The 27,696-nt window shown below is 45.2% G+C and overlaps 2 protein-coding genes across 5 annotated transcripts in view; one reads left to right on the top strand and one right to left on the bottom strand.

The window, feature by feature from the left end:
• NAV2 (neuron navigator 2) overlaps nucleotides 1-12,682 on the top strand; it is a 334,773-nt gene extending 322,091 nt beyond the window's left edge. For all 4 annotated transcript variants that reach the window (XM_054390533.1, XM_054390531.1, XM_054390532.1 and 1 more), the window contains 12 exons: nucleotides 448-601; nucleotides 1,098-1,257; nucleotides 1,755-1,855; nucleotides 2,295-2,390; nucleotides 2,533-2,701; nucleotides 4,333-4,568; nucleotides 6,452-6,606; nucleotides 7,734-7,805; nucleotides 8,252-8,448; nucleotides 9,073-9,191; nucleotides 11,928-12,131; nucleotides 12,557-12,682. In XM_054390533.1, coding sequence (XP_054246508.1) covers nucleotides 448-601; nucleotides 1,098-1,257; nucleotides 1,755-1,855; nucleotides 2,295-2,390; nucleotides 2,533-2,701; nucleotides 4,333-4,568; nucleotides 6,452-6,606; nucleotides 7,734-7,805; nucleotides 8,252-8,448; nucleotides 9,073-9,191; nucleotides 11,928-12,131; nucleotides 12,557-12,682 — 1,789 coding nt within the window. The remainder of the gene's footprint in view (nucleotides 1-447; nucleotides 602-1,097; nucleotides 1,258-1,754; nucleotides 1,856-2,294; nucleotides 2,391-2,532; nucleotides 2,702-4,332; nucleotides 4,569-6,451; nucleotides 6,607-7,733; nucleotides 7,806-8,251; nucleotides 8,449-9,072; nucleotides 9,192-11,927; nucleotides 12,132-12,556) is intronic.
• Nucleotides 12,683-20,573: 7,891 nt separating this feature from the next.
• Nucleotides 20,574-24,226, bottom strand: DBX1 (developing brain homeobox 1). The gene is made up of 4 exons (XM_054390638.1): nucleotides 23,872-24,226; nucleotides 23,253-23,354; nucleotides 21,332-21,534; nucleotides 20,574-20,945 (listed from the first exon to the last, which is right to left on the bottom strand). The coding sequence occupies exons 1-4, from the start codon at nucleotides 24,224-24,226 to the stop codon at nucleotides 20,574-20,576; spliced, it is 1,032 nt and encodes a 343-aa protein (XP_054246613.1).
• Nucleotides 24,227-27,696: the final 3,470 nt, after the last annotated feature.

Genomic DNA, 27,696 nt, shown 5'->3' with positions numbered 1-27,696 from the left:
AAGCCCTCCAGAACAGTTCAGGGAAACCCAGCTGTGCACACCTGGTGAGCTTTAAATCTGTCTGTAAACTCATCAATCTCCAACCAACTGCTGTTGCTGCCTGCTCCCCCTTCACTTATTTAGATTTTGGCTTCAGAAGTTTTCCTTGATGGCAGCTACCATGAAAAAAAGTGAAGACTATCCAGTAGTAGATTTCTTCCAGAATTATGTTGCAGATGCTGATTAAAGAAACATATCCCTCAGCCATGTTTATTTCAGTAGTGTCTAATGTTTCCGTCACCTATTTGATACCTTACGGTAACCCTAATGCGAGAAGTCAAAACTCTTTGTTTGCTTCCTACAGAACAGAAGGACTTTACTCCTCCCTTATTAATAAATGCTGGAAAAGAGCCACCTGAAAAGTGACCAAATGATCTTGTTCAATGTCTGGTTTTCAATCTTCTCCAGGATTTCTGAATGCACTGACAGCGAAGCTGAAACGGTCATGCAGCTACGCAATGAGCTGAGAGACAAGGAGATGAAGCTGACTGATATTCGCCTAGAAGCCCTCAGCTCTGCTCATCAGCTTGACCAGCTTCGGGAAGCCATGAACAGAATGCAGGTAAGCAATGACCACCCCAAGTATTGCAGTCTCTGTTGATGTGTTAGGGATTGGCCAACCTGCCACACAGTGAAGACGTGCCTGAAAGAAGGTAAATCTGAAGTTTTGAATGCTGTGGTTAGCCGTGTGTCAGTGTTAGACCATGAATTCTGTTGCTATCAACTCTGCAGCTCTAACTCTTTCAACCCTAGAACCCTATGGGGAGATCATTTTGTTGATTGCCAGCAATGTCTCCAAAGTGTTCCCATGCTCTTGGCCTTAAGGTAGCTGCACTTGAGTGTTTAGTGTATTCCCACGTATTTATGTTTTCTAGGATACTTTGAAATATTTCATGGAAGGGATGTTGTAATAATTAAAGTAATTTATTTAAATAAATTAAACTATTATGAAAATGGCATTTCTGCTGAACTATTGCTTATTCTTAAGTCAGTTATGTTACTGTCTTTAAAGTGTGTTTTTGCTGTGTGCTTTCTAACTCCTGGCTTGTCCTTTCAAGAGCGAGATTGAAAAGTTAAAAGCAGAAAACGACCGGCTGAAATCTGAAAACCACGGCAGCTGTAGCAGGGCTCAGTCTCAGGTTTCCATTTCATCCTCTCCAAGACATTCAGTGGGTCTCTCTCAACACAGTTTGAACCTCACGGAGTCAACCAGTCTCGGTGAGTTTATTGAGAAAGGTGGTGGGCAAGTAGTATCCTGTGCTTGGAAGATTTGGTTTGGTTAGGTTAGCCATGGAGAAAATGCAGGCATGAAAGTGGTTGCCAGTTGAGTTGTGGAAATGTGTCAGGAGCTGGCACAAAGCCTCCTTATGAAATGTCATCATAGGTCTGCTACAGCCCAGACTGGACTTGTCCAATTATGACCTCAGCTGCCCAGAGTCATGTTTAAAGCCACTTAATGGTGTAGATTTGCCAGGGGACACACTGCAGGAAGGAAAACGCAGAGTAACTGGCTAATAATTTACAGTAGCCTTCACTCAGAGTGGTACTGGCCTTTGGTAGGGAGGTCAATAAACCTCATTCTTGTGTTTTACCTTGGAGCAGGTGAAGCCCACATGTGTTGTGTCTGACTGCAATAAAGGTGTTGGTGTAAACCAGAAGGAACTGCGTCGTTGTTAAGCTAAAGCTGTGAAGCTGTTGATGTTTTCTGCCCACAGATATGCTGTTAGATGACACTGGAGATGGCTCTGCCCGGAAAGAAGGAGGCAGACACGTCAAAATAGTTGTCAACTTTCAGGATGAAATGAAATGGAAGGAGGTGAGTTTTCTTTCATCCCCAGCTTGGAAATGTAAGTGGCTTTGGAATGCACCAGGGAATTCAAATCCGGTTTGGTTTGGAGGCTTTTATTTGCTAAAGACTTTTCAAACTTTTCTCAGCAAAACAGTTCCTTGGTGTGTCACTAATGATAGACAAGGCTCAACTCCCCCCCACCTCCTTGGAACTGCTGACTGCCATCACCTCTGCTTCAGGTTGGCAGTAAAGTTACCATGTGGAAATGATTCCTTACATTTCAGTTGAGCTTGAGGTTTTATGAGAGAAATCAGTTTTCCTTCAATTCATATTTCCCAGTGAGCGCAGCTATAGAAGAATGGAAACAAGAAAGGGGAACAGCCATCATTTTAGTTACACAGCACAGACCTGTCTGGTGCAGTTAGGAGTCATTTCTTAACTTCAGTTCATATTTCTGTGCATTTAGGATTCGAGACCTCGTGCCTTCCTCATAGGCTGCATTGGAGTCAGTGGCAAGACCAAGTGGGATGTCCTGGACGGGGTTGTAAGACGGTTGTTCAAGGTCAGTTAGTAGAGTTTGCTGTGTGCTTCAATTCTCCTGGTAGATTTTGCTGGTGCCATGGAATATTTCACTTGCTGTGGTGGTAATAAAGCCACAGAACTTTCAGGGCTGCCTAACTGTCCATGTCCCTTTGTCACCCCAGGAGTACATCATCCATGTGGATCCTGTCAGCCAGCTGGGGCTGAACTCGGACAGCGTTCTGGGCTACAGCATTGGGGAAATCAAGCGCACTAACAGTGCAGAGACACCTGAGCTGCTGCCCTGTGGCTATCTGGTTGGAGAGAACAACACTATTTCAGTTACCATCAAAGGTAATTACACCTGACTTGTCTGTTGTAGGTCTCACTAATTACAGCTTTATCAAAGCTTGCTGTGTCAGGAAACTCAGAGAAATGGAAGCTTTTTATTGTGTTTCCTTTTCTCATCCCTACCTTTTATTTACCAGTCCTTTTACCTTCATTTGTTTCAGGCAGCACTTAGTGCATGCTAAGCCTATAAATTCAGCATCTTTTCAAGTTGAAACAGTAGGAATTGGTAGGTTTGCTCCAAATATCTTAAAGTGATGTCTGGAGCTGTTCTGGAGAATACCTTACAGCACAAAGGGATGCATCAGTTTGCTCCAAGATCATAGAATGGCTTGGGTTGGAAGAGACCTCAGAGATAATCTTCTCCAACCCCCCTTCCATGGGCAGGAATGGTAGAGTATTTGAGAGCATTGCCAAACACCCTGCAGCTCAACTTTGAAATTTGGCCATGACAATTGGCTGAAAGTGATTTGATATTTGAATGTTGGTGTGAAAAAAAAAAAATCAGTGGGCAGGAATACAAAACAAGCCATGAAATATCTCAGTGTGCTGAGAGTATTCTGCTTACTTGGAACACACTGGCCAATACTAAATCCCAACTGGAATGTTGCTTAAGGTCTAGCCATATCTGTAAAGCTGCCATCTGATTTAATATTTAACTTGCTTTGGCTTGACTTGCCCTTTGAAGGTTCATACATGATAACAGTTTTCAATGAAATAGAAATGGTTTTAATCAATTGATGGAAAACTGGCTGCCATATACCTTTTGAGAGATAAAGCTGCATATATAAATATTTAATATTCCAAGTAACCATTGAGGTGCAAACGTTTCTGTCTGGCATCTGCCAACTTCCCTTCCTGCTGTTTGTTTTGAAGCCCTCTGTGTTCTCCCTGAGCCAACTCTGCCTCAAGTGACTGCTGACGTTGCGTAAATGCTTATCAGCAGGAGTTTTATGTTAGCAGAGATAACTATCAGCATACAGAGGAGGAGTTTAATTACAAGGGTTTGGGAAAGCAGGGGGAGTTGATGATAGCTGGGGTGTTGGGTTTTTGGGTTTTTTTTTGTCTAGTGATTCAAAAGTGAACAGGTACAGCCTGGATGAGCACGCAGCATGCCTGGTGAAACACTGGGGAAGGGATGGGTTGTGTGTGAAAAGCAGAGCCTGCCACCAGCTAAGATTCAGCTTCCCCAGGGCTTTAGGCATGGTAGGATGCAGCTGAGTGCTTTGAAAGCAGACAGCTGAAGAAAGATCCAGAGTAAGCCCACAAATCACTTCTTGTGCTCGTTTTAGCTGCTTTATTTGTGCTCCCCTTGGCCACGGGGATGACAGAGCGGGGAAGGGATTTCTCTCTTAAGTGGGAAACAGCTTGATCAGGTCAGATCTAAATGTGCTGTTTCCAAGTGTTATTTTGGAGAGGAGTTCCTCTACTATTACTGGGCCCAGCTACTTTCCCAAAAATCACATTTTTTCAGTTTGACTCTTTCAACTGAACTTGATTCATCCCAACTCTACAAATGGGTTTGCTTTGCAGCTTTATGAAGACTTAGTTAAAAAACCCAACAAAACACAACCAACTTGTGAAAAAACCAAGGGGATTGGGAATGCCTCTAAATGAAGAATCTTTTCCTGTTGCAGGTATCTGTGAGAACAGTTTGGATGGTCTGGTGTTTGAATCACTGATCCCAAAGCCTATCCTGCAGCGTTATGTCTCTCTGCTGATGGAACACAGACGGATTATCTTATCTGGCCCCAGTGGCACTGGCAAAACCTACCTAGCTAACAGGCTCTCTGAGTATATGGTCCTTAGAGAGGGCAGGGAGCTGGCTGATGGCATTATTGCAACCTTCAATGTGGACCATAAATCCAGCAAGGTAAAGACACAGACGTATCCTTGCAGAGTTAATGAAAAAGGAGAGATTTCTCCTCTTTTAATCCATCAAAAGCTGGGTTTAAATTTACCTTTCTTTTTAAAGTGTTATGTTAATCCTGAAGGGAATCATATTTAAGGTTTTCAGAACTGCAGATTCAGAGAGTCATAGAATGTTAGGAATTGGAAGGGACCTCCAGAGATCGAGTCCAACCGTCCTGCCAGAGCAGGGTCACCTAGGGCAAACCACAAGGGAACACATCCAGATGAAGATCTCCAGAGAAGGAGGCTCCACAACCTCTCTGGACAGCCTGTTCCAGTGCTCTGTCACCCTCACAGTAAAAACTTTTTCCTCAAGCTGAGATTGAGTTTACATCCATTGCCTTTCACCCTGTCACTGAGTATCACTGAAAAGAGACTGGCTCCATCCTCCTGACAGCCACCCTGATTTAACAAGTTTCCAGGTCTATATGTAAGCACCTAAAGGTGTCATAATTTTCAAGTGGTTAGGAGCCTGAGAGTTGCCCAGGAAGTTAAACACCTGCATAAAATTCCCAGCAACTTAAGCAATCCCTATTGCACCTGGGCATTTTTCCAGAAACCCTCAAATGCATCTCTAGGCTGTCAAGAGGTTCTGCAGCTGCAAGTATCAACAGCTGCAATCTGCATGTGCTGGGTTGGGAGTCACTGTGTCCAGACACATTCCTGCACCAGTAAGGCATGTCTCTGCTTTTTTATGTGCTGCTGGTTTTGCTGAATTATACCTCCAGTGAATGTTTAGATTAAAGGAAAAACAACCAACAAAACCCAAAAGCAAGCTGCATATTTGCTGGCCTTAGGCACATTTGCCATTGGAGAAGGAGGGACAGTTGAAACTGTGGTTGTAGGCCACTGGTATAATTTGAGACATGCCGTGGCATAAATGCTTGAAAGCTGCTGAGAGCATTTCAACAGCACCCAGTCAGCCAGCAGCCCTCCAAAGCTCATCCTTCTTTCATGGCATTACCAAAGGCTTCCAAATTTGGCCTCTGCTGAGGGATGCTTTATTCCAGGTTAGTTTTAACAGCTGAATTGCAACAGACACACCATTGCAAGAAGATTTTAACAAACCTAGCTGAGATGCAAAGTTTGTCTAAAGAGAGAGTTTATCCATAGAAAGAGTTTAACAGTTCCCTGAAAAGAAAAAGGTATCCTACATTTCAGAGCTCTGAGGTTAGGGCAGCACCAGTTAAAAGGCACAACCCAGAGGACAAAATCTTATCCCACTTTAGCCCTTACCTCACACAGGGTTTCTGCTGCAGCTTTGCATCTTCAACATAGCCTACAAAAGAGAAGGAGAACCATAGAGAAGACTAAGAGGGGATTTAATAAATGTTTATAAATATTTGAGGGCTGGGGGTCAAGAGGGGAGGGGACAGGCTCTGCTCAGCTGCACCCTGGGATAGGACAAGGGGCAGTGGATATAAACTCCAGCACAGGAGGTGGAACCTCAACATGAGGAGGAACTTCATCACTGTGAGGGTCACAAAGCACTGGAACAGGCTGCCCAGAGAGGTTGTGGAGTCTCCTTCTCTGGAGACTTTCAAGACCCATCTGGATGTGTTCCTGTGTGACCTGTGCTGGATTCTATGGTCCTGCTCTGGCAGGGGGTTGGACTTGATCTTTGGAGGTCCCTTCCAGCCCCTAACATCCTCTGATCCTCTGATATTCTCATTCTTGCCTGGAAGATGGTTGTGTTTGTGAGGTATCAGGCTCTTCTTCTTTAGATTTCATGACAAAGCCAGGAGTGTATTTATCTGAACTGACTTTTCAGGGAATATGATGATAATTCCTCTCTCTTTTTTGTTTCTGTAATTTCTTCTTATTTTCTTCATCTATGCTTTGCAGGAACTCCGCCAGTACCTGTCCAACCTAGCAGACCAGTGCAACAGTGAAAATAATGCTGTGGATATGCCTCTTGTCATCATTCTGGATAATTTGCATCATGTGAGCTCCCTAGGAGAGATCTTTAATGGACTTCTGAACTGCAAGTACCACAAATGGTAAAGAAATTATACCAGAATACAGCCCAAAACTTCAATACTGCTTGCAAAATGCCATCACAAAACAACCTCTAGATTTATGTGGCCAGACCATCCGTGTGGTGGAGCTTTACATGTTAGGAGGTGATCTGCTAAAGAGCACCCTGTGGAGAAGGACCTGGGAGTCCTGGTGGATAACAAGTTCTTCATGGGACAGCAACGTGCCCTTGTGGCCAAGAGTGCCAATGGTATCCTGGGGTGCATTGAGAAGAGTGTGTCCAGCAGATTGAGGGAGGTTCTCCTCCACCTCTACTCTTGCCCTGATGAGACCTCACCTGGAGTATTGCATCCAGTTCTGGGCTCCCCAGTTCAAGAGGGACAGGGATCTGCTTAAGAGACTGCAAAGATAATTAAGGGACTGCAACACTGCCTTATGAGGAGAGGCTGAGAGCCCTGAGGCTGGTTAGTCTGGAGAATAGAAGACTGAGAGGGGATTTAATAAATGTTTATAAATACCTGAGAACTGAGTGTCAAGAGGGAGGGGACAGGCTCTGCTCAGCTGCACCCTGGGATAGGACAAGGGGCAATGGATATAAACTACAGCACAGGAGGTTCCACCTCAACACAAGGAGGAACTTCTTCACTGTGAGGGTCACAGAGCACTGGAAGAAGCTCCCCAGACAGGTTGTGGAGTCTCCTGCTCTGGAGACTTTCAAGCCCCATCTGGATGTGTCCTGTGTGACCTGTGCTGGATTCTGTGGTCCTGCTCTGGCAGGGGGTTGGACTCGATCTCTGGAGGTCCCTTCCAACTCCTAACATCCTGTGATAAAATGATCCATGGCTCTGAAGTCAATTAAAAAAAATAGTAGTAGAGGGTTTGTGTAATTTGCATTCATTTCATGCAGTGGATCTTCAATACTAAATCCCCATTTTTAATGAGAGATCCTGCTTTGAGATTTCTCTTTTGCTTTCAGAATTTTATGTTCTTAGAAGTCAGAATCCCAGCAGAGAATCTGGTTATAAGTAACTGTGAAAATGTTATTTGACAGAAGAGGTTTGAATAACCTTTCTTTGTGCTGAGATCTTACCAAAAAGTTGTTTTTTGTAATGTGCAGGTTTGATGTAATTAATTATATCTTTTTTCATAGTCCATACATTATTGGCACAATGAACCAAGCCACCTCCTCAACACCTAACCTTCAACTTCACCATAATTTCAGGTACTGTTTATTCATGTTTCTTATTTGTGTTTATGGACTGGCAAAGGAGTAATGGCTCCTGAGTCATCTGAAATAGCAAACAAAGGGAGAAATACAATTCACTGCTAGTTGCTGCCCTGACATGTGTGGCTTTGTTATGATGCTGCTGCTAAAGTAACTGTGGTCAATAAAACTACTTCTTTACAGAGGATTGCTGACACATTTGATCCTCTAACAAATTTTAAGTAAGAAAACAGGCAAAGCAGATACTGGGGGGAAAAAATGCACAACACAAAGTAGTTGCAGCTGGTGAGCTCATCATTCCAAAAATCATGTTTTGCTCAGAGGTTTTATGTGACTGGGGTATAGCTCCTTTCAATCATGATCATTGTCTAGAAATGATAAATTTAGCCCCAGTGATCAGTAGCATAAAAAGAGAAATAATGGACATTTCTGTTGTTCCCTAGATGGGTGCTGTGTGCTAACCACACTGAGCCAGTCAAAGGCTTTCTGGGCCGCTTCTTGAGAAGAAAACTGATTGAAACAGAGATCAGTGGCAGAATGAGAAATGCAGAGCTGGTTAAAATTATTGATTGGGTTCCCAAGGTCTGGCAACATCTGAACAAGTTCTTGGAGGCCCACAGCTCCTCTGATGTTACTATTGGTAAGTGCTCTGCCCATGTGTAAGGGGATGTGTTTTATTTCCTTGCATGCTAGGTGCATCCCTGTGCATTTCCTCGTGTTCTATCAGATAAAAAAAGATTTCTTTTAGATCATAGATTGTCAGGGTTAGAACGAACCTCAAGGCTCATCTAGTTCCAACGCCCCTGGCATGGGCAGGGCCACCTTCCACTAGATCAGGTTGCCCAGAGCCACATCCAGCCTGGCCTGAAAAACTTCCAGGGATGGGGCTGCCACCACCTCTTTAGGCAACCTGTTCCAGTGTCTCACCACCCTTATGGTGAGATGGCAGAGTGCTCTGAAGCAAACTCCACAAGAGCTTTCTGAGTATTTTTCTTTTCTCTTTTTTATCAACTAAAAAGGACTTCTAAGTCCTGGGTACAGATTGTGGTATGAAATCTGGTCAATTGTTCTTACTTTCAAGGGCTGTAGTTTTACAACTTGATTCAGACTTCTGAGCTCTCACAAAGAGCAGGTCACCAGATGGCTACCTGTGTTCTCTCATCCTTCCCTTTTTTCTCCAGAGAGGTGGAATTTGTTTGAGCCTATTTGGAGGAATATCATGGTGGTGGTATGAGTGTAACACCTGAATTTCTTCCCTTTCCAGGTCCACGGCTCTTCCTCTCCTGTCCAATAGATGTAGATGGTTCTAGAGTTTGGTTTACTGATTTGTGGAACTACTCCATCATCCCGTATCTTCTGGAGGCAGTCAGAGAAGGGCTACAGGTGAGCAGGCAGAAGAGATAAATCATAGGCCTTGAATGGTATCTCTTCAAAGGGCAGCATGACAGCACTTTCTGTAGATAGAACTTTTGAATACCTGCATGTCTGTGAGAGTGTAATCTAAATTGCCATTCATTTCAGGCAGAATTAGTCCCTTTGTCATTCATTTCAGGCAGAATTAGTCCCTTTGTCATTCATTTCAGGCAGAATTATTCTCTCTGTCCTTAATTTCAGGCAGAAATATTCCCTTTGTCATTAATTTCAGGCAGAATTATTCTCTCTGTCATTAATTTCAGGCAGAATTGTTCTCTTTTATCATTAATTTCAGGTAGAACTCTTCAAACTATTTTGAAGAGAACTCCAGATTGGATTTTTTTTTTACTTTTTGGAGGAAAAATATTGTTGCCAAGCTGCTAACTTTTTCAGTGGGGAGAGTGAGGCACCCAAATATCTTTCAATAATCTTTTCCAGAAGCACACCTTGAAATTGTACTGTGCATGTGAAAAACATGTTTGTGGTCATGAGCCCAGTTGGGATTTTCCAATGTAAATCAAATCTTTCAGCAGAGGAGAAACAAAGCTCTGTATGGAGAGAAATGTGTTAATGAGTGCCAGGATCAGTATCAGTGACATTTTGATTACTTCTCAGTCTACAGGATGGATTTTTTGGTAGATTCTTTCATAATTCTTTCAGAGACCATAGTGAAATCATCACTGATTGCCTGTGCCTGGTAACTGATTCATACTCTAGCAATTTGGGTAGTTAAAGGTGTTGCCAGGCAATTCCAGACATCTGGAGGGCAATAAAGTTTGCTGGAATCAGGAGGAGGGTTCAACAGAGGACTGGTATGGACTTGTCACTATCCCTTGTACTCCAGGCATAGAATCAGAGGGATGGTTTGGGTTGAAAGAGAACTTAAAATTCATCTAGTCCCAACCCACCAGCCATGGGCAGGGACATCTTCAACTAGCCCAGGTTGCCCAAAGCCCCATCCTTGACCATTTCTAAGAAAGGGGCATCCACAACTTCTCTGGGCAGCCTGTTCCAGTGTCTCACCACACTCACAGTAAGCAATTTCTTCCTTACCTCTTACCTAAATCTCCTCTCTTTCAGTTTACAACTATCACCCCTCATCCTATCACTGCACTCCCTGGTAAAGAGTCCTTTCCCATTTTTCCTTCCTTTAAGTACTGGAAGGCTGCTCTAAGGTGTCTTTGGTCTCCCAGTCATTTCTCTTTGGTGCTTTGTGGAACAAACTTTGTGATCCCCATCCCCTGAATTGTGAAAGTGGTGGGCAGAACAGGCTGCTGTGGCAGGGAACAGTGACTTAGTCATTCAGAGTTCATACCTTGAAATGGGAAATTCTACTCACCAGCTGGTTTTCAGAGATTTGCTAGCATCCACACAAGACCTTCTAGGTAGCAAAGACGTGAAAAATATCAAATCCTCCCCACTTGGCAACTGGCACGTCCTGCTGTAAATGTGAGAACAAGAAGCAAATGGGGGAGCTGGTTTACCACAGCCTGAAGACATCATGCTGAGAAAATAATAGAGTACAGATGAAGGTGGAGGAGCATTTGGGTTGTGGAAAAGGTTTAAGATGGCCTAGCTCCATCTGCTGGGCAACTCTGTGCTGGACTGGGACTCAGTCCTGTTTCAGAACAAAGCAGATAGGATCACAGAATGGTTTTGGTTGGGAAAGACCTATAAGTCCAACCACTGATGTTGATGTTTAGAGCAATTTAATACTTAGTGTGTGCAAAAAAATAAAACCACACAAAAATCCAAGAAGAGGAAAGTGAGATAGCCTCAGATCTGTCAGGGAGCTGCTGATTTTCTTTGTTAGACCACAGCTTTTCCTGCTGTGTATTGGGCAGGAGAGTTCTCTAGAGTCAAAATGCCTTGAAGCAGTTGCAGTTGCTGAAGGATGTTTAGGATGCAATTGATAAAGTCACTTCAAGTTACAGTTATGCTTTTGAAAGTCATATGGGCATCAAAAAGAATTTATTACTTAATTAAGGCAAACTTGACTGAATATAACAAGAATATGCTGGGGTCCTGTACCAATCTCTTTGACTCAGAAAAGGATTTTGAAGCAGAGCCTACTTACTTGGAATAGAAACATGGCCACAACCAAACCCTGCTGGTGCTATTTCTTGGCTGAATACAAAGGAATTCCCCTGATTTGAAAACCTTTTGCTGTGACATCCATCATCACTGCCTGATGACAGGTCTCATGTTTCCTCCTACACATTCCGCTGCCAGCGGTTTCCCAAGGACAGCAAATGCAGATAAGGCAGCTGCTGGTGCCACCCAGATCTCAGTATTGACAGCCTCTCGTGTGTACTGACTTGGTTTAAGTTAGCTTTATTAAGGGAGGTTATTTCCAGGTCTCCCTTTCTTCAGCTGGTGCCAAGAGAAGGGTACTGTCGTGCCAGAGGAGGTGGTCAGCCACTGGAGCCAGCTGTTAAAGCCAGCTAAAGCTCGCTATGTGGTTAGGAAACCTCCTTTGTTTGTGTTCAGCTCTGCTTGCCAAGTGTCCTTTGCAATCCAAGAGGCATGGCACATTCACAGGCTCACAGGATGTTAGGGGTTAGAAGGGATTTCCAAAGATAATGGAGTCCAACCCCGCTGCCAGAGCAGGAGCATAGAATCCAGCAGAGGTTGTGTTCGTTAGGTAGGCACTGAAGGAACTGGGGCAGCGATGGCAATGTTTTACATCTTTTTATGCTTTTCCAGCTGTATGGGAGGAGAGCACCCTGGGAGGATCCTGCCAAATGGGTTATGGACACCTACCCCTGGGCAGCCACCCCACAGCACCATGAGTGGCCTCCTCTGCTGCAGCTGCGTCCAGAGGACGTGGGCTTTGACGGCTACTCGATGGCGTGGGAAGGTTCCACCAGCAAGCAAGTCCCAGTGAGTGATGCTGAAGGAGACCCTTTGGTAAGCTCTCCTTTCTGAAACAGCAGGACCACTTCATTTCCCTTCTTTATGGGGATTAGTAAAGGGCAGCTGAGGAGTATTTAGAAGCTGTAGAATGAGAAGGCAGTGTTTCTGGGGAAGCTATCAAGTCAGCTTGGGCATATGTTCATACAGTTGTGCAAGAAACAGCAGCAGAAGCTTTTCAGATTCATTCGAGGAGGGTATTTTGAGGATTTGAGCTTGAGGGTAACACTAAATGCACATTTCCTTCTGATGGGAAACAGTTATTGGAGCTGCTGTGCAAGCTGTAAATGCCCTGCAGCTGCTTTGTTGTGCTATGTGTTTTTCTGGAGACAACAAAGCGAGTGCCCCTGCAGTTTTCCTATGGAATTCTTACTCTTTCTGCCTCAGAATGTGAATAATTGTGGCCTTCCCTGTCATTGCAGATGAACATGCTAATGAGACTGCAAGAAGCAGCCAACTACTCAAGTCCCCAGAGTTACGACAGTGACTCTAACAGCAACAGCCATCACGATGACATCCTCGACTCGTCTCTGGAGTCGACGTTGTGATCTCCTCTGATGGAAATAGGTTGGTTCCATTCTTACTCTCCCACTTGGCAAGAACTCTGATCACTGACTCACGACATGAACATGTTCCTGGGCAGGGCTGGGACCTCAGTATTAGAGCTGCAAGAACAAGAAGACACTTGGAGTCAGTCTTGAACCTGGGTGCAGGCAACCCAAGCAACCTTTGTATTGTTTTTCTTTTGAGGATGATGAAAACTGCACTATTCTTTTGTTTTCTTCTGTTTAGTTGCTGTAAGCTCTCATGCCTAAGATACTGAAGATGGTAAAAATAATCATCATTACTTAAAATGGAAGGGGCAGGGGGGAACTTCACAGCTGTGAAGCAAACAGCTTTGTGCCATGTACTGTCCTGAAGGAGAGGGGAGAGGCTATTTTTGCCTATGCTGCTTCTGACCAAACACATTTAGGGTGAGGGCTGGACTTTTACCAATCAGCTTTGCAGATTAAACTCAGCTTCATATAGTTCTGGTGCTATAACAATACTGCTTGCCTTGGTAAGAATACTCAAAAAAAAAAAAAAAAAGGCAAAGCTGCAAAACAGGGAAGTTTGAATAAATAATAAAGTAAAAAAAAAAAAAAAAAAGAAAAGAAAAGAAAAAGTGCTGCTCTCCTTGCCAGTCTGAGACCTTGGCTGTCTTTCATTGTGTGTTTATAAAGAGAAATATATATAAATGGGAATATATGGAAATATATATACAGGCTGAACAAGTCAGGTTTCTTCAAACACTGTGTAACAATCAGTCCTACTACAAGCAAAAGATCAGGTAGCCCTTTGCTGGTCAGGGCCTGATTCTCTTCCCACTTCCATACACCTAACCAACTCAGCTGACTTCAGTGGCATGACACCAATGTATTTCCAGCCAGGAGAGAGGAGTTTGCCTCCTCCACAGAAGTCAGCGAGAGGGCCATGCCCCGTGAAGTCCTACAGCCCCCAAGAGCCTTCAGCAGTGCAGGGAGGTGAGCTGCACCCCTGAGAAGGGACTGGATTGGACTTTCTGGTTTTACTTCTTGCCGTGAAATGTTACAGCTGTCTTCTAAAAGCTTTGGGATTTCAGTCAGAGGTTTCTTTCCAATCAGCACAACCGTAAAGAGGTTCAGTACAGCTCAGCTCTGTGGCACTGCCAGTGCTGCTCTGCTGATAAGATTCACTTCCATGACTTTTCTTTTTAACTGCAGAAAAGTTGAATAAAATTAATGAGTATTTAGCAGTATTCAGGTCAGGTAGGAAAGGAGGGAAGGTGCTGTGTCTTTGAAGTTTAGCTGGGCCATACTTTTGAGTTTTGGCAGAGCTGTGAACCTGGTTTTATTTCTCCTCCTCTCTTGAACGCACACACCTACAGGGTCAGTGTTAAGGCTTGTACTTCTCTTGGGGAACAAGAACACCTCCCAAAGAATTGCACTTTCCTCTTGATGGAAGCAGATGCTCACACCACCACCACCACCACGTCAGCTGTACCTCAGCAAACACATCACTCCTCACTACGGATCTGTACAAGCCTTTCCCAGCTATCTTTTGGTGCTGACTTTTAAAACGATGCCTTATTTTGTACTAATTGTGTTTGATTAAATTCGTGCTGTATATTGTGGGGTTTTATTTAAAGAAACAGGGCTAAAAGTCATCTCTTGGAATATCATCAGCTGCTGTGAATAGTGTTTGGACGAGACGCTAGATTTTGTTGAAATGTGACATAAAGACAAAAGGAGGGGAATGAGAGAACTTTTCAGGTTCCTATCAACCTGCAGCTAACAATAAATCACTGAAGAGCTGTTTCACCCATGCATGGGTGGGAAAAAAAAAAAAACAAACCTTTTCAACCACACTAAATGCTGTCATGAATAACTTACAGGAATATGCTGAGTTTTCAACAGACAGAAAGAAAACTTCCTGCAAACCCTTTTGTAAGAGCTTGTGGGTTTAAAGTCATATAAGAGATAAGTTCATGCTTCTGTGACTCAGCTTGAGAGGAAGGTTTGATTATACCTCATGTCTTTCTGTAACATAACTACTTTGTCTTACTGAGCTGGTCTTGAAACTGCTCGTGTTACAACTTTCAAGTGCTGATGACTTTTTTTTTTAATTATTATTGTTATTATTATTATTAAAAAGAAAAATATTGTAAAAGAAAAAATATTTTAATGATGGAGGGGGGGAGGGAGGGAAGAGCTTGGTGTTGTTACTGTTTTAACCTTATGAACTCTTGTTGCATTATTTCACTCAATGAACTCTTGAGGGTTACTCAGCCAATGTTCCTAATCCAGTTCTTGGTACTGTAAACCTGGGATAAATCTGTATGGACTCAAATGCCCAGCGTGCTGATGAGGAGTTGGAGAGAGGTTCATTTTTCCAGTAGTTCTGACAATTCTGCTTCCCAGCACTGACTTTTTACTTGCTACTACTGTGAACTTTGGTACCTAATCCCCCATCTGAATCCATGCAGACAGAGCATGTGCCTGTGAGAAAAACAAACAAAAAAACAAAACAAAAAAAAAAAAAAAAACAACAAAAAAAACACAAAACAAACAACAAGAAAACAATCCAGTTGCAGGGCTCAGGCTTTGAATGGGCTTAATGTGCTAGAAAAGGTCTCAGCCTTTAACTCTGATCTAGAAGGCATCTTTAAAAATGGTCTTTTATTTGGGGGGGGATGGGGTAAGATGGTTTGGTTTGGGTTTGTTGTTTTTTTTTTTTTTGACTCATTTTCAATCCTGTGCTTAAGCTCAGGAAGGAATTTCTGTAATTTTTCATAGCTACTCTCTTGGGTTACAGCAAGAGAGGCAATTTTGGGTAGGCTAGTCCCAAGATTCAGCCAAAAGAACTTTGGGAAGCAGGGTTACCTGTTGTGCACACCTCTGAGTTTTGCTCAAGGCTTTTCATAGGTGAAGTCTTTCTTTAAGTGACTTTGTTCTCATTTTAAGGCTTTTTCAAAACACTTTTTTGTGGAGGGTGGGGAGAGTTGGCTTTTTGGTTTTTTCCTGACAAAGTTGTCTTGTTTAATAAAAAAAACCTAAATAAATCAATCAACCAGAAAGAAATGCAAAATTCTATGCAACATTCACCTGGAGTTAGAAATGGAAAGTATAAAGCATATTCTTTTCCTTCAAAACTGCCAAGAATGATACAGGCCATAAATAAGATGTGGTTTATTTGGGGAAGTGGGAGGGTGGGGAGGGGGGGAGAAGGGTGTTGGTTAAGCCTTTTTTTTTTTTTTTGTACATTTTGGAAGAAGCAAACTGGTATTTCATTGTTGATGCTTGACTTGGATATTATGTGTATGAACTCTTGTCTAAATGTGGCAATTTTCTTTCCAGTTAAAAAAAAAAGAAAAAAAAACCACACAAAAAAAATCCAAACACACACACACACAAAAAAAAGCAAAGCAAAAAAATATAGTAACAATTAATCTTTTTTTGTGGGTATTAAATGGAAGGTTGCTGTTTGGATCTAGTCATTTCCAGTGGAACAATTTCTGAGATATGTTCTATAAGATGTACATTTTTTCATTGTAACATAGAAATGTAAATATTTGATTAAAAGTGCTGCATTTTGATGAATTTTTTCTAGCCATTTTTAAAGAGGGGGGAAAAAAGAAAAAAAAACAAACAAAACTAGGAATTGAGTATTTTGTGTACGTTTATGATGTTTTGTTTTGGTTTTTTTTTTCCCATTTGCTCCTCTCCCTATTTAATTTTCAGTTCTCATTTAGGATTGGAATTTGTGAATGGTCTGTTTGAGATCATGCCTCCCTTTTTTCACCCTCCCTGTTTCTCACCCTTCCCCTCCCCTGTGTCATGGAGAATAAAGCTGATGATTGTACCAGTCTTAAATTATTCATGATTCAATAAAATTGATGCTTATTTATTCAGATTTGTGGCTTCCCATAACATTTTGTCCCCTCTTAATCAACATTTTCTTTTTTTTTTTTCCTTCAGTCTGATGATTGTGGGGTTCACTTCCTGGTTTTATTGGCTTCTTGTAAGTACTTGGGAAAAGATGCCAGCAGCCCTTACCTACATCCAGGAGGAAACTTGGCAGAGCAATCACACCAATAAGATTCTGTCCCATTGCTAATGTTTGCACGCAGCATCCATTAGGATCTGCTGGGGTTTCTCCATTTGGAGTGTCCCTGCATCAAGCTCAGAGTCATTCAGGACTTGGCCTGTGGGTTGGATGTATCCTGATACCATCTGGTGCCAGCTTTTGCAAGAGAAGTCCCTGTTGATCACAGGGGCTGCAAGTGACAGTGCATGTTAGGCTTATTTTGAACATGCTTTGCAGAGTGAGCTTCATGCAATCACAGGATGGTGTCAGTTGGAAGTCACCTTTAAAGGTCATTTAATCCAACCCCCTAGGGACATCTTCCAACTACATTATGGTTTCTCAGAGCCCTGTCCTTCCTGACCTGGAATGCTTCCAGGGATAGGGAACTTCTAGGAGTCCTTAACTTGGTAACCCTGAGCAGATCAAACTGTTCACTTGTAGTAACAATCCTGATTTCTTCATCTGCAGGAAAAACAGAACAGGATTTTTCTGCCAAGTGCAAAGGCAGAGTATTGATGGCATCACTTTGGTCTCCAAGGCAAGCCCTGAGCAGTGATATCTTCAGCTAGATCAGGGTACTCAGACACACAGATGCTTTGGATTTGCTCTTTTGCTGAAGACTCAAGGAGGCTGAGCTAATTCCAAGGGATAGAGACCATACTCTGGCTAAGCATGGGCCATCCCTCCTCCTGCCCCTCGTAAGACATCCTCCCATGTGGGGCTGGGCAGTTAGGAGGTCTAAAGATGAGACCGAGAGGCAGGTGGGAAGAGGCTGTGCTGCCAGTGAGACCTTGTACTAACCCTGACTGAGAGCTGGTTGTACAGGAAGGAGCTGGTGATTAACAGTTAACCTGGCATGTGCCCAGGCTTGTTTTGTGCTGTCCTGGCCTGGCTGCCAGAACAGCCCTGAGCTGTGCTGCACGAAACACCATTAGTGCCCAGTGCGTCAGAGGAGCCTGCAGGCAGCTCCTGCTGGGTCTCGGGCAGCCTGTGTGTCCTGTCCTGTCCTGTCTGTCACCATGCAGCAAGGTGGCCTCCTGAGCATGTCCTGTCTGTGTGGATGCAGAAATGGTGAATGGTGTAAGGGTGGGGGTTCTGTAAGGGGGAGGGGGAAATCCTGTAATAGCTTGGACAGCCACACCTGCGAATGGGGTATGGCCAGAATGATGTGTGGGGCTTGGAGGATCCTTTAGTGCTGCACCACAGGATGTTAGTGGTTGGAAGGGACCTGAAGATCACTGACTCTAACCCTCCCTGCCAAAGCAGGACCATAGAATCTAGCACAGGTTGCACAGGAACACATCCAGATAGGTCTTGAAAGTCTCCAGGGAAGGAAACTCAGGGTTCCCACCATCTAAAGGCAGACAAGTTTCTCTTTGTTTCTCTCTATTACTGTCAGCATACAGTGTTAGCTCTAACAAGCAGTTTTTTGATGCCTCAGTGAATTTGAGTGCCTTTCATGGAGGGAACACAATGAACCAGCACCACCCAGTGCAAAACAGATGTTAGGACACAAAGCTCAAGCTCATGAGGAGAAACAACCTCATAAAGTTCAGGTCTGTGTGAGTCACAAAACCTCCTCCACAACAGTATTTCTGGCAACACTCTTCCACCATTCTCTGCCTCCCTCCCCACCAGTGTTGATTTAAATCAATTCATCTCTGCACAGCAAGGCACAAGTTGACCCTTGGGTTCCTAGAAGGCATCGGGGACTTCTTTCTGCTGCAGATGCTGGACATGCCAACCTGGAGCAGCACATGGACAGATTTACTGCTCACAACCTGGTAAGACTGATTTGACAAGCAAAGTAGCAGTGGCAGCTTTGGATCTGGTGATCATAGCATTGTGGAGTTTCAGATCCTGCTTAGCACTCTGATGACTGGCAGTAGGACAAAACCCCTGGATTTCAGAAGGACCAATTTCAATATGCTCAGAGCCCAGCTGGAAGAGTCTGTGGGAAGCATCCCTGAAGGGTGAAGGAATTTGTGAGTGCTGGGAGTTGTAGTTCTCTTCCAACAGGACTCATTTTCTTTTCCCTTTCTTGCCTTCCCTCGTGGCTTTGGCAACAGAGTGAAGTGGAGCAGACAGGGCTGGTTGTGTTCAGGTGACATCTGCTGCATTTATTTCTTTTGTTCTTGGTGTGTTGTGAGGGGTGGGCATTGGGCAGAGTCTATAGAGCAGAAACTCAGTTAATTTAGTAATGAAATCTGTTTCAGCAGAACTCTGCTACCTGTAGGAGGGGCAGAAAACCTTGATGTTTCTGTGGGATGTGTTTTGTATCTAAATGTGTGCGTTTTGTATCTAAATATCTGTGCAGGTAGTTAGGGATTTGCCTTGTGTGGACAAGGCTGAAGGGTTGTCTTAAGTCTTTCTCTTCCATTCTGTTTTTCTAGCCCATAAAAATATTGTAGCTGCATGCTCTCAGTCTACAAACTGTAGTTTCTCAGCAGGGTGATGAAGAGAAAATGTCCATATCCTGACCTGCCTGGGTAACAACTAAAAGGAGGGAGAGTCAAAAGGGCTTGAAATGGGAACACATAGTAACAGCAGCAGGAATCAAATCGCTTTCAAATGCAAGGAGGGAGAGTTTCTGTTCATTTTAACTGCAGAAAATCTTTAATCTTTTGGTGGAATTGCTCCCTGGTTGAAAGTCAGGTAGATATTCTTGTAAGGTTATTTAATCTGAAGCTGATAAATTCTTACTGAATCACAATAGTGTTGACAGAAGGTAGTTTTCCTTTCCTGTTTGGCCACAGACACAACCTACAACAACCTGTGAGCAGAACAAAGCACTCCTGAACAGAAGATCTACTTCTTTTATTATTATTATTATTATTTATTTGGCAGTCATTCACTTTATTATATATACATATTTAAAGTCTGTACATGGTAAAATACAAAATAAAAGTGTTTCTTTATAAGTTACACAATTAAGCAGCTACATTTGTCTGTAGTTTAGCCATCATTTAATTAAAACCAAAAAAAAAAAAAAAGGAGAGAAATCTTGTTGAGCCATTCACAATAACCTTGGTATAAAACATCCATACAGAGTAAGTGTACAAAATAGTGTACAGTTCATAAAAGCTGTGCAAAGACAGCAAAGCTCAGTCACAAATCAAAGAGGCATATCCACTTTGTCCACACCATGGAGAACAGAAGCAAAGTGGTAAATAGGCGCAGGGCTGTGGGCAAGAAAAGGTGTGAGAGGCAGCACTTCAATGTGGTATCAATGCATCACCTGGAATGAAAAGCAAAGGTGTGAGGTCTCCATTACTCAAGGTATACAGACATTGCACCTTAGAAGTCATCCCAGGGACTTCAATGGATCTGTTGCTATGTGGGCTGAGGAGGGAGGCAGCTTTTTGGTTGTTCTTTGTTTTTGGAGGAAAGTGGTGCTAGATCAGGTCAGTCTTCAGGTTTTCAAAATCTTAATAGTAGCTGGAAATTCACTTGAAAAGTGGTGAAAATGGCCACAGAGTCTAATGGTGGGGGTTTGGTGGTGGTTCTTATCTGGGGGGGTAAAAGTTTCCCTTTCAACAGGCTATACTTCCCTCCTTGCTGCCACATTGCTTGCATTTCAGGAGAAGGGAACTGAGCAAATGGTGATTGTTAAGCAGAGGGAGTTATGAGCAGGGTAGCAGATGCTACGAATATGAAACCTCCACATAAGGGAAGGAAAAATAAGGAATACCTCTGGCAGAAAGTCTTGCAGCTATGTGATAAAAGAGAAGCATGTGGACATCTGGATGGGACATCACCTCTTCAATTTATAGCATCTGTTTTATTTACATCTTTGCAATGTCACCATGTGATGGTAGGGGCAGGCAGGGTGATCTAAGAGACTGTGATCTCCTCCTCTTCCTCTTCCCCTTCATCATCCTCTTCCTCTGAGTCTGAGAAATCTGAAGGTTTGCTGGGGCTGCTAGAATGGGACGGAGAAGGAGACCTCTGGGAGTCCAGTCTGTCCCTCAAGTGTAGATGGTCTGGGGACTGGTGGTAGGTTAATGGATGCTGGGGGCTGGGTGGGCACACAGAGGGAATTTCTTCTTCCTCCTCCCCTGAACATTTTTTGCCTACATCACTGAGATCTGGGTGAGGGTTGAACTTGGTGGGTAGGGTCTGTTCTCTGCAGCCACCAGAAGAGAGCAGCTCTCTTTCTTTGGAGTTCCTCCACTTCATCCTCCTGTTCTGGAACCAGATCTTCACCTGGGGGGGTGAAGCAACACAGAAATTAAACAGCTCTTTAATACAGGGGCAGGAAAGGCATTTTAGTTGTACTCTTGAAACCCTGCTTGTGCTTGTACTGAAGTTAACAGAAACACAGAAACTGATCTTTGGGGAGCCGAGGCGAGGGACTGCAGGGCAATAAGGCCATGGTCTGTCTTGTCCAACTCACTCAGAAGAGAATCAAGCCACTCTCTTGGCTCTGTTGATGCTCACAACCCTGTAACCTGCTTTGGTCTTCATCCCTATTGTGGGCAGTTCCCTCTGCTCCTGTCTCCTTCGCCTCCCTTTCTCTCAAGCTGCCCCTGGGGTTAAGGGGCTCAGCTCCCTGGCCGCCCTCTGCCCTCCCCATCTTCTACCCCTCTCACCTGTGAGTCCTTGAGGCCCAGCTTGGCTGCCAACTTCTTCCTATCGGGTTTGCTGATGTACTTCTGCTTCTGGAACATCTTCTCCAGTGCCTTCCGCTGCACGTCAGAGAAGACAGCGCGACGCAGCATGCCCCGGCGCGGCTTGCCACGGGCAGCCAGCGGCCAGGAGAAGGTGCCAGGGATGGGGACCACGGCAGAGGCAGCTGTGGGGGGGGACACACACAGGGCTGAGAGGAGCAGGACTAGTCCCCACTGCCCCCTCCCTGGCTTTTGGGTGGGCACCCATCAACCTGGAGCCATGAAAAGGAGCTTTAGGCTTTAACTAAGAGCCCCCCTTTCAGCCCGTGATCACTGGGATTAGATCTATCAACTCAAACGTGTAAAATGGATCAATAGTGGCTGGTTTTGTTGGGAGATTCAAAGGTCTCCGGCCTGAAAAGGCAAAGTGAGGCGTATGGGCTAAGAGAGGTATAATAAACCAGCTTTGATTATTTTTTTTTCTTCAGAAGCTTTTATCATTTCAGACGCTTTTATTATGCTCGAGATGAAAATGAGGACTTTTCTGATTCGAACAAAACCTCTTCAGACGCAGTTTTGATCAACCAGTATTCATCTTTTTATATTAATCTCTTCTCTCCCCAGCCCCCCCACCCCTCAAAGTTGGAGAATTCAATCCGAAGACATGAAAAGTAACAGCTAATTAGCACATTGCCTGGTTCCCAATGGCATTGGTATGATAAAAAGGGTAGAGTTTCGCCTTTAAAAAAAAAAAACACAACACAAAAAAAAAAAAAAAAGGGGGGGGGGGAAGAACCTCCCCAAGAGAGACAGAGATGCTAATGAAGCGTGAATGGTAATTGTGTAGTAATGAACTAACAGAAAAAGACTGAGGACAAGCAGCTAACGCCATATATTATTGGAACAAAAGAGATTTACACTTTCAAACTAAACACAACGGCATGCCAGGCTCCTCGGGAGAATACTGATGGCACAATCGTCTCTTTCCCCAAATCATTTTCATTAAATGGACATGAAAAGCTATTTATAAAGCTCAAGTTGTTTTTGTTAGGCTATTCACATGCCGGAGAAAGGAAGCAAATTCCATTATCCGGAGAATGAATGGAAGAGCTTGGGTTATTTTTTTTCCCCCTCTCTCCTTTTCCCTGTTTTCTTTTTAAATTAATAGCTTGTTTGTGTAATTAGATTTCTTTTTCTGTGCTTATTTTTTTTTTTAATTGTTCGCTCAGCATCGTAATACTTCAGTGCTGTAAGAATCGTACCCCCATAGCCTGCTTTCAAACCGTGTCGTTTGAACAGCACTGACGGTCTAAGCGAGAAGTGATGAAGTGGGAGAGTCAAGGTGAGGGAGAGGAGGATTGGTAGGTGGTGAGGAGGAGGAGGGAAGTCCAACCGTGCCCGAGGTACCCTTCATCTCTGCAAACACCAGCGGCCCGGCGGGACTAGAGGAGTGGGAAAGATCTGAGGAGGGAGGACATCGCGGAGAGGGGGGGAAGGGGACCGCCTACCTTGCGCGGGCGCGGAGCGGCGGGAGCTGACCGCTCCCCTCGTGGTGCTGAAAGCGGCCCCGAGGCGGGAGGAGATGCCGAGGAGGAGGAGGAGGAGGAGGGGGAGAGGGGGGCGAAACGACCTGCCTCGCCTTGGGACCGTGACAATCCGGGCTAATTTGGCGAGCAGCGGGGGGAGCAGGCAGGGAGTGTCAGGCAGTCACTGCCTGTGCTAAATCGGGCATCAAATTGGCGCGACTGATGCTTGAATGTTGTACTCCTTCCAACCTCTGAACCAGAGCATAACCCCCGGGGGTGGGAGGCGACGGAGAAATATCACCGGGCTGTGCCTGGAGCGGGAACGGAGCAGAGGGATCTGCCCGCAGAAAGAGGGAGAGGGACTTTTAAAGACCTACCTGGGAAATAGGAAGATCTGATAAAGGGCTGGAAGGATCCTTCAAAGTACGGAAAGGAGAAAGTCTTTGGAGGAACGCTCTGAAGTAACGCAGGGGAAGTTTCTGATAAATAAAAACAATGATATTAAGCAGAGGGCTACCACCACTTGGGCTGCCGCTTGGTCCGGGGTACCAATGCGGTACTTTTGTCCCCAAAAGAAAAGCCAAACTGGACTCAGAACCGCCTAGGAAAAACGGCACTTTTTTGCTGGGATGCTTTTGCCAGCGAAGCAAAAAGAGACTCGTCTGCGGAATCTCCCTTTTGCAGACCCAAATCTGCGAGACTCCCCGCCGCCTCCATCGGCGGGACGCCCCTGCCCGCTCCGCGGGTCCGTCCTGCGGCCGCCCCGACGAGGCGGGTCCAGCAGCCGCCTTCCAGCACTTGCCTTAAAGAGAAGCGATGCCGGAGGGCTCTGCAGCCCGATGCTGGGTCCTCCCTCCCTTTCCTTAGCAGTCTCCCTCATCTCTCCTTCCCACCCCACAGCCCCTCTCCTGCGGGCGGTGGATCCGCAGCGCCCGGAGCCGTGGAGCCGGGATGGGGTAGGGGTGAGGTGGGGTGTCTGGGAGCGGGGCCGCTTACCGGAGCGGGGGGCGGAGGAGAGGATGGCGTTGACTCCAAACTTCAGGAAAGTGGAGTCGTTGCTGGAAGTCTGTGGCGAACAGATCCTCCTGGAACCGGCGGCGGTGGTGGAGCTGGTGAGCTCCGGCGTTCCCGAGTCCGTCCTGGCCGCCGAGGTTGGGGGGGACATGCTGGGCTGGGGGGCAGTCCTGGGCAAGTAACTGGTGGGCCTGCTGATCCGGATCAAATCTTCCACCAGGAAGCTGGAATGGCTGGAAAAAGCTGACTGCAGCGACTGAGGCAAGGTGAGGGTGGGGGTCGGCCGGAGGAGGCTGGGGTAGACGGCCGGCGGGGCGATGAGGCTGGGGAACATCATCGCAGGGGCCGGTCCGCGGAGCAGGGCTGGGGCCGCTCGCTTGTTTGTTTGTTTGCTTTTGCTTTTTGTTTTCTGCTTTGCAAACCTCGGTTAGTAAAGATCCAGCCAGCCAGCCTGGCGGGGTTCTCTGCCCCTTCCTCCTGGACGATGGGTTTTATAGTGGTCAGCCCCGCTGAGGCTCTTTCAAAAGTGACAGCCCCAACAATGGGGTTCAACAAAGTTCTCCACTTGAGCTTCATTCAGGGCGAGCTCCGGGCTCCTCCATTGGTCCAGGGCTGCAATTTATGATTGGATTAGACTTCATAAGCAACCGGGGCACAATGGCCCCGCCACAAAGAAAGTGTAGTCATCAATTTTGCATATTGACCGCCTCTTTGGAATACAGCGCTCCAAAGGCTCCCAGCAGGGTTTTGTTCAGAGGCAACACACACAGGCTAATTAAATGCCTATTTAAAAGTTTCGAATGACATCTTGCCTCGTAGAAAGGGAATTATTTAAAGAAAGCACTAAATTTATTTGCCGCTCCCCTGCTGAGTTTAGGAAATAAATCAATAAATATTCATATAAACTTATCTGCGGGCTCTCAGAAAAGCACTGCGTTTGTGGAATGGAAATACAAATTAGAAGATGTGGAACTAAGCTCAGACGAGGGGAAGGGGGCAAAAATATCGGGAGAATGGGTCACATCGTGGCTTGAGTACTTTTTGCCCTTGCTATTAGTATGCAGCAAAATTTGTGCTGTAGTTTGGGTTGGTTTTCTATCTGTACGTCGGAGGTCCGGCATAAAGTGAGTTTGGGGTATTGCCCTCTACTTTCAGGTTCTGAGCTTCCCAAGAGTGTGTTCGTGTTCTCAGGCAAGAGCCATTGCCCGTATCGGGTCAAAGTGTAAGCCTTGTTGTAACTTGATAAGAGCTGTGCTCCGAAGAAAAATCTGAACACTGAGCAGAGAAAATATTTGAACAGCTTTGTGGGACCAGAGCAGCTCCCTCGGGTTCTCAGCTGTTGGTGCTCTTAAGCGTAATTACATTAAAAATAGTGGAACTCGCTACCCTCCGGCCGTGAAAACGAGGACAAACGTTTACATCCTTTTGGCTACAGTACAGTTCGAGCTAATTTTGGCTTTATCAGTATTGGTGACTCGAAGCCTTCTCGACGCTGCCAAATGCACCTGAACTCGTTTTGTACCTGCGTGTGTCTGCAGAGCTCCCGGAGCTGCGTGCGAGTCGGCGCTGCAGAGCCCCACGTCGCTTAAGTTTGGTGTAAGGGACAAATTGACATCGTCTAACGGAAAAGTAGAAAACGGGGCGCCTTTTTTCCCCTCTTCTTTTCTTTTTTCTTTTTTTTTTTTTTTCTGGTCGAGAGGTTTTGTTTGAGGCGGCAAATATGGAAATAAGCGCAAGTGTAGTTAACGTCCTTTGGAGCTGGGTGATGAAAGCAGCTATTGAGAGTGGTTTTTACCTGATTTCTCTGTTAAAGACTATAACAGATGTGTTAAATGTCCTATGTTTTAAAAGCACCCTATTCAGTCCTTTGGTGCGGCTGAACCTTTGCAAGCAGAAGTGTGCAGCTCAACCATGCAGCCTTTATCCTATTAACCATGAACTAACTGTCACCTTCAGCTGTTTTCCCTTTTTACTTTTTTAACACAAAGCTTTCTCAAAAATCTTATTAACCAGCTTTATTTCTCTCGATGGTTTTTGTCCGGACGTTTTGTGTTGATTATCTCCATGTCGATGCTTTAACCATTCAATAAAAGTGCATCTGCGATTTATATCACATTAGGGAAGAAAGAAAGTCTGTTAAACCTCTCCCTTGATTCAAATCAAAAAGTTATTTATTAGGGAGTACGGAATCAGCCCTGGAAATTGTATGATCCTGACAAGCTTTCGCGGTGCTGTTCGCCGGCCTCCAGCAGCTGAGCATCTGCAGAAGGCTGACTTGGAGGATTCGCTGTCTGAAAGCATCACTTTGAAATAAAACCTCTCTGGAGTTTCCACCCCGCCTCCCCAGTTTTGTTAATCTTGATGCTCATCAGGTAAAAAAAAAAAAGAAAAAAAAAAAAAAAGGAAGGAAGGGCGCGGGCAGAGCCCAAAGGGCTTGGGGGACGTAGAGGGGAGGCTGCTGGGCAGGGCGGCGGGTCCCAGGCACCTGCCCCCCTCCCCGGCGAGCACCATTCAGGTACTGAGGAGGTGTTCGAGGAGGGTAGAGAAGCAACGAGGGGCTGCCCCTTCCTGCTCCGCGTTTAGCTTTCTTCTTCCCCCAATCCCGACGACTCCGGGCGTCTCGCAACCCCCTTTATACACATGGCTGCTCTCAAGGTGTTAGCAAACGAAGTGGGACGGCAGCGAATGAAAAAATAGCAAACGTGACTTTCCCAATAAAATAATCGACTGGTACCCCCTTAACCACGACCCCACATCCCTCCTCCCTCTTTCTGCCTCATCTCTGTCGCCTTCTCCCTGCCCTTCTCGCAGCTGTGTGTGTCCCCACCCCCACCCCCCCCCCCCCGCATATCGCTATTTCCCAGCACAGCTCCACCCGGGCTGCTCCCAGAACACTCCGTTTTTTACAGTCATTATAGATTTCCTTTGAGATGATTTACTCCTTTCTTTACATATACATTGGGGGCATTTTGCCTCACTATAGACCAACTGCTGCTAATTTCTCTGGTTTAAAGAAGAGGGTCTGACATTTTCTGGAAGGTTGGGTCAAACGCATGCTGGGGCACACGTGGACCCAGTTCCTTGTGATGCATCTGAGCACACTCATAAAGAATTCCTTAAGCACCAAGGCAAAAGGGACTAGACGTGTTGAAAGGGAAGATAGACCATAAGAAACCAAGAAATCAGACGAAAGGATCTTATTTTAAGTGATCTCCTTTGGAAGTTTCTTTTCAAAGGCAGTGATCATTTAAGAGAAAGGGAATTCTAATGTCTCAGGATAAAACCTGTGACTAATGCCGTTTGACCTATGCTCACGCCGTTTTGTGCTTCCTGCCATTCATTTTAATGTCGTTATCTTCAAATTTATTTCTTAAAAGTCACTCACTTTCTTTGTCGCTTAAAAAAAAAAAAAAGAAAAAAAAAAAGTGTGTGTGTGTGGGAAACCCCAACCCCAAAACCGCCGAGAGCTTGGAGCAGGGCAGAGGTGGAGCGGGGGGGTGGTTAGGGGCTGCTGCCTGCGTGTGTCCCGGTCCGAGGCTGGTAATCCGCATGAAATTGGGAGAGCCAGCACTTCAAATCCGGACAGCAAAGCACTCGCCTGGGCTGCGCCAGCGAAGGCTCTCGGGAGCTCCAGCCCTGTCCCTGTCCTCGTCCTCGCCGTCCCCGGGAGACAAACGTCTCAATCACTGCCACGGCCCCACGCGGGACAATCCCCCCAGCCTTTCCCGGGACAATCCCAGGAGCTTCCCGCAGCCAGGTGAAAATCACACCTCGCATCCTCCCCTCTTCCCAAACCAGGAACCGCTT

Source organism: Indicator indicator, chromosome 21 (genome assembly GCF_027791375.1).
Source record: "Indicator indicator isolate 239-I01 chromosome 21, UM_Iind_1.1, whole genome shotgun sequence".
Classification (NCBI taxonomy): Eukaryota; Metazoa; Chordata; class Aves; order Piciformes; family Indicatoridae; genus Indicator; species Indicator indicator.
This window is presented reverse-complemented; position numbering and strand designations above follow the sequence as displayed.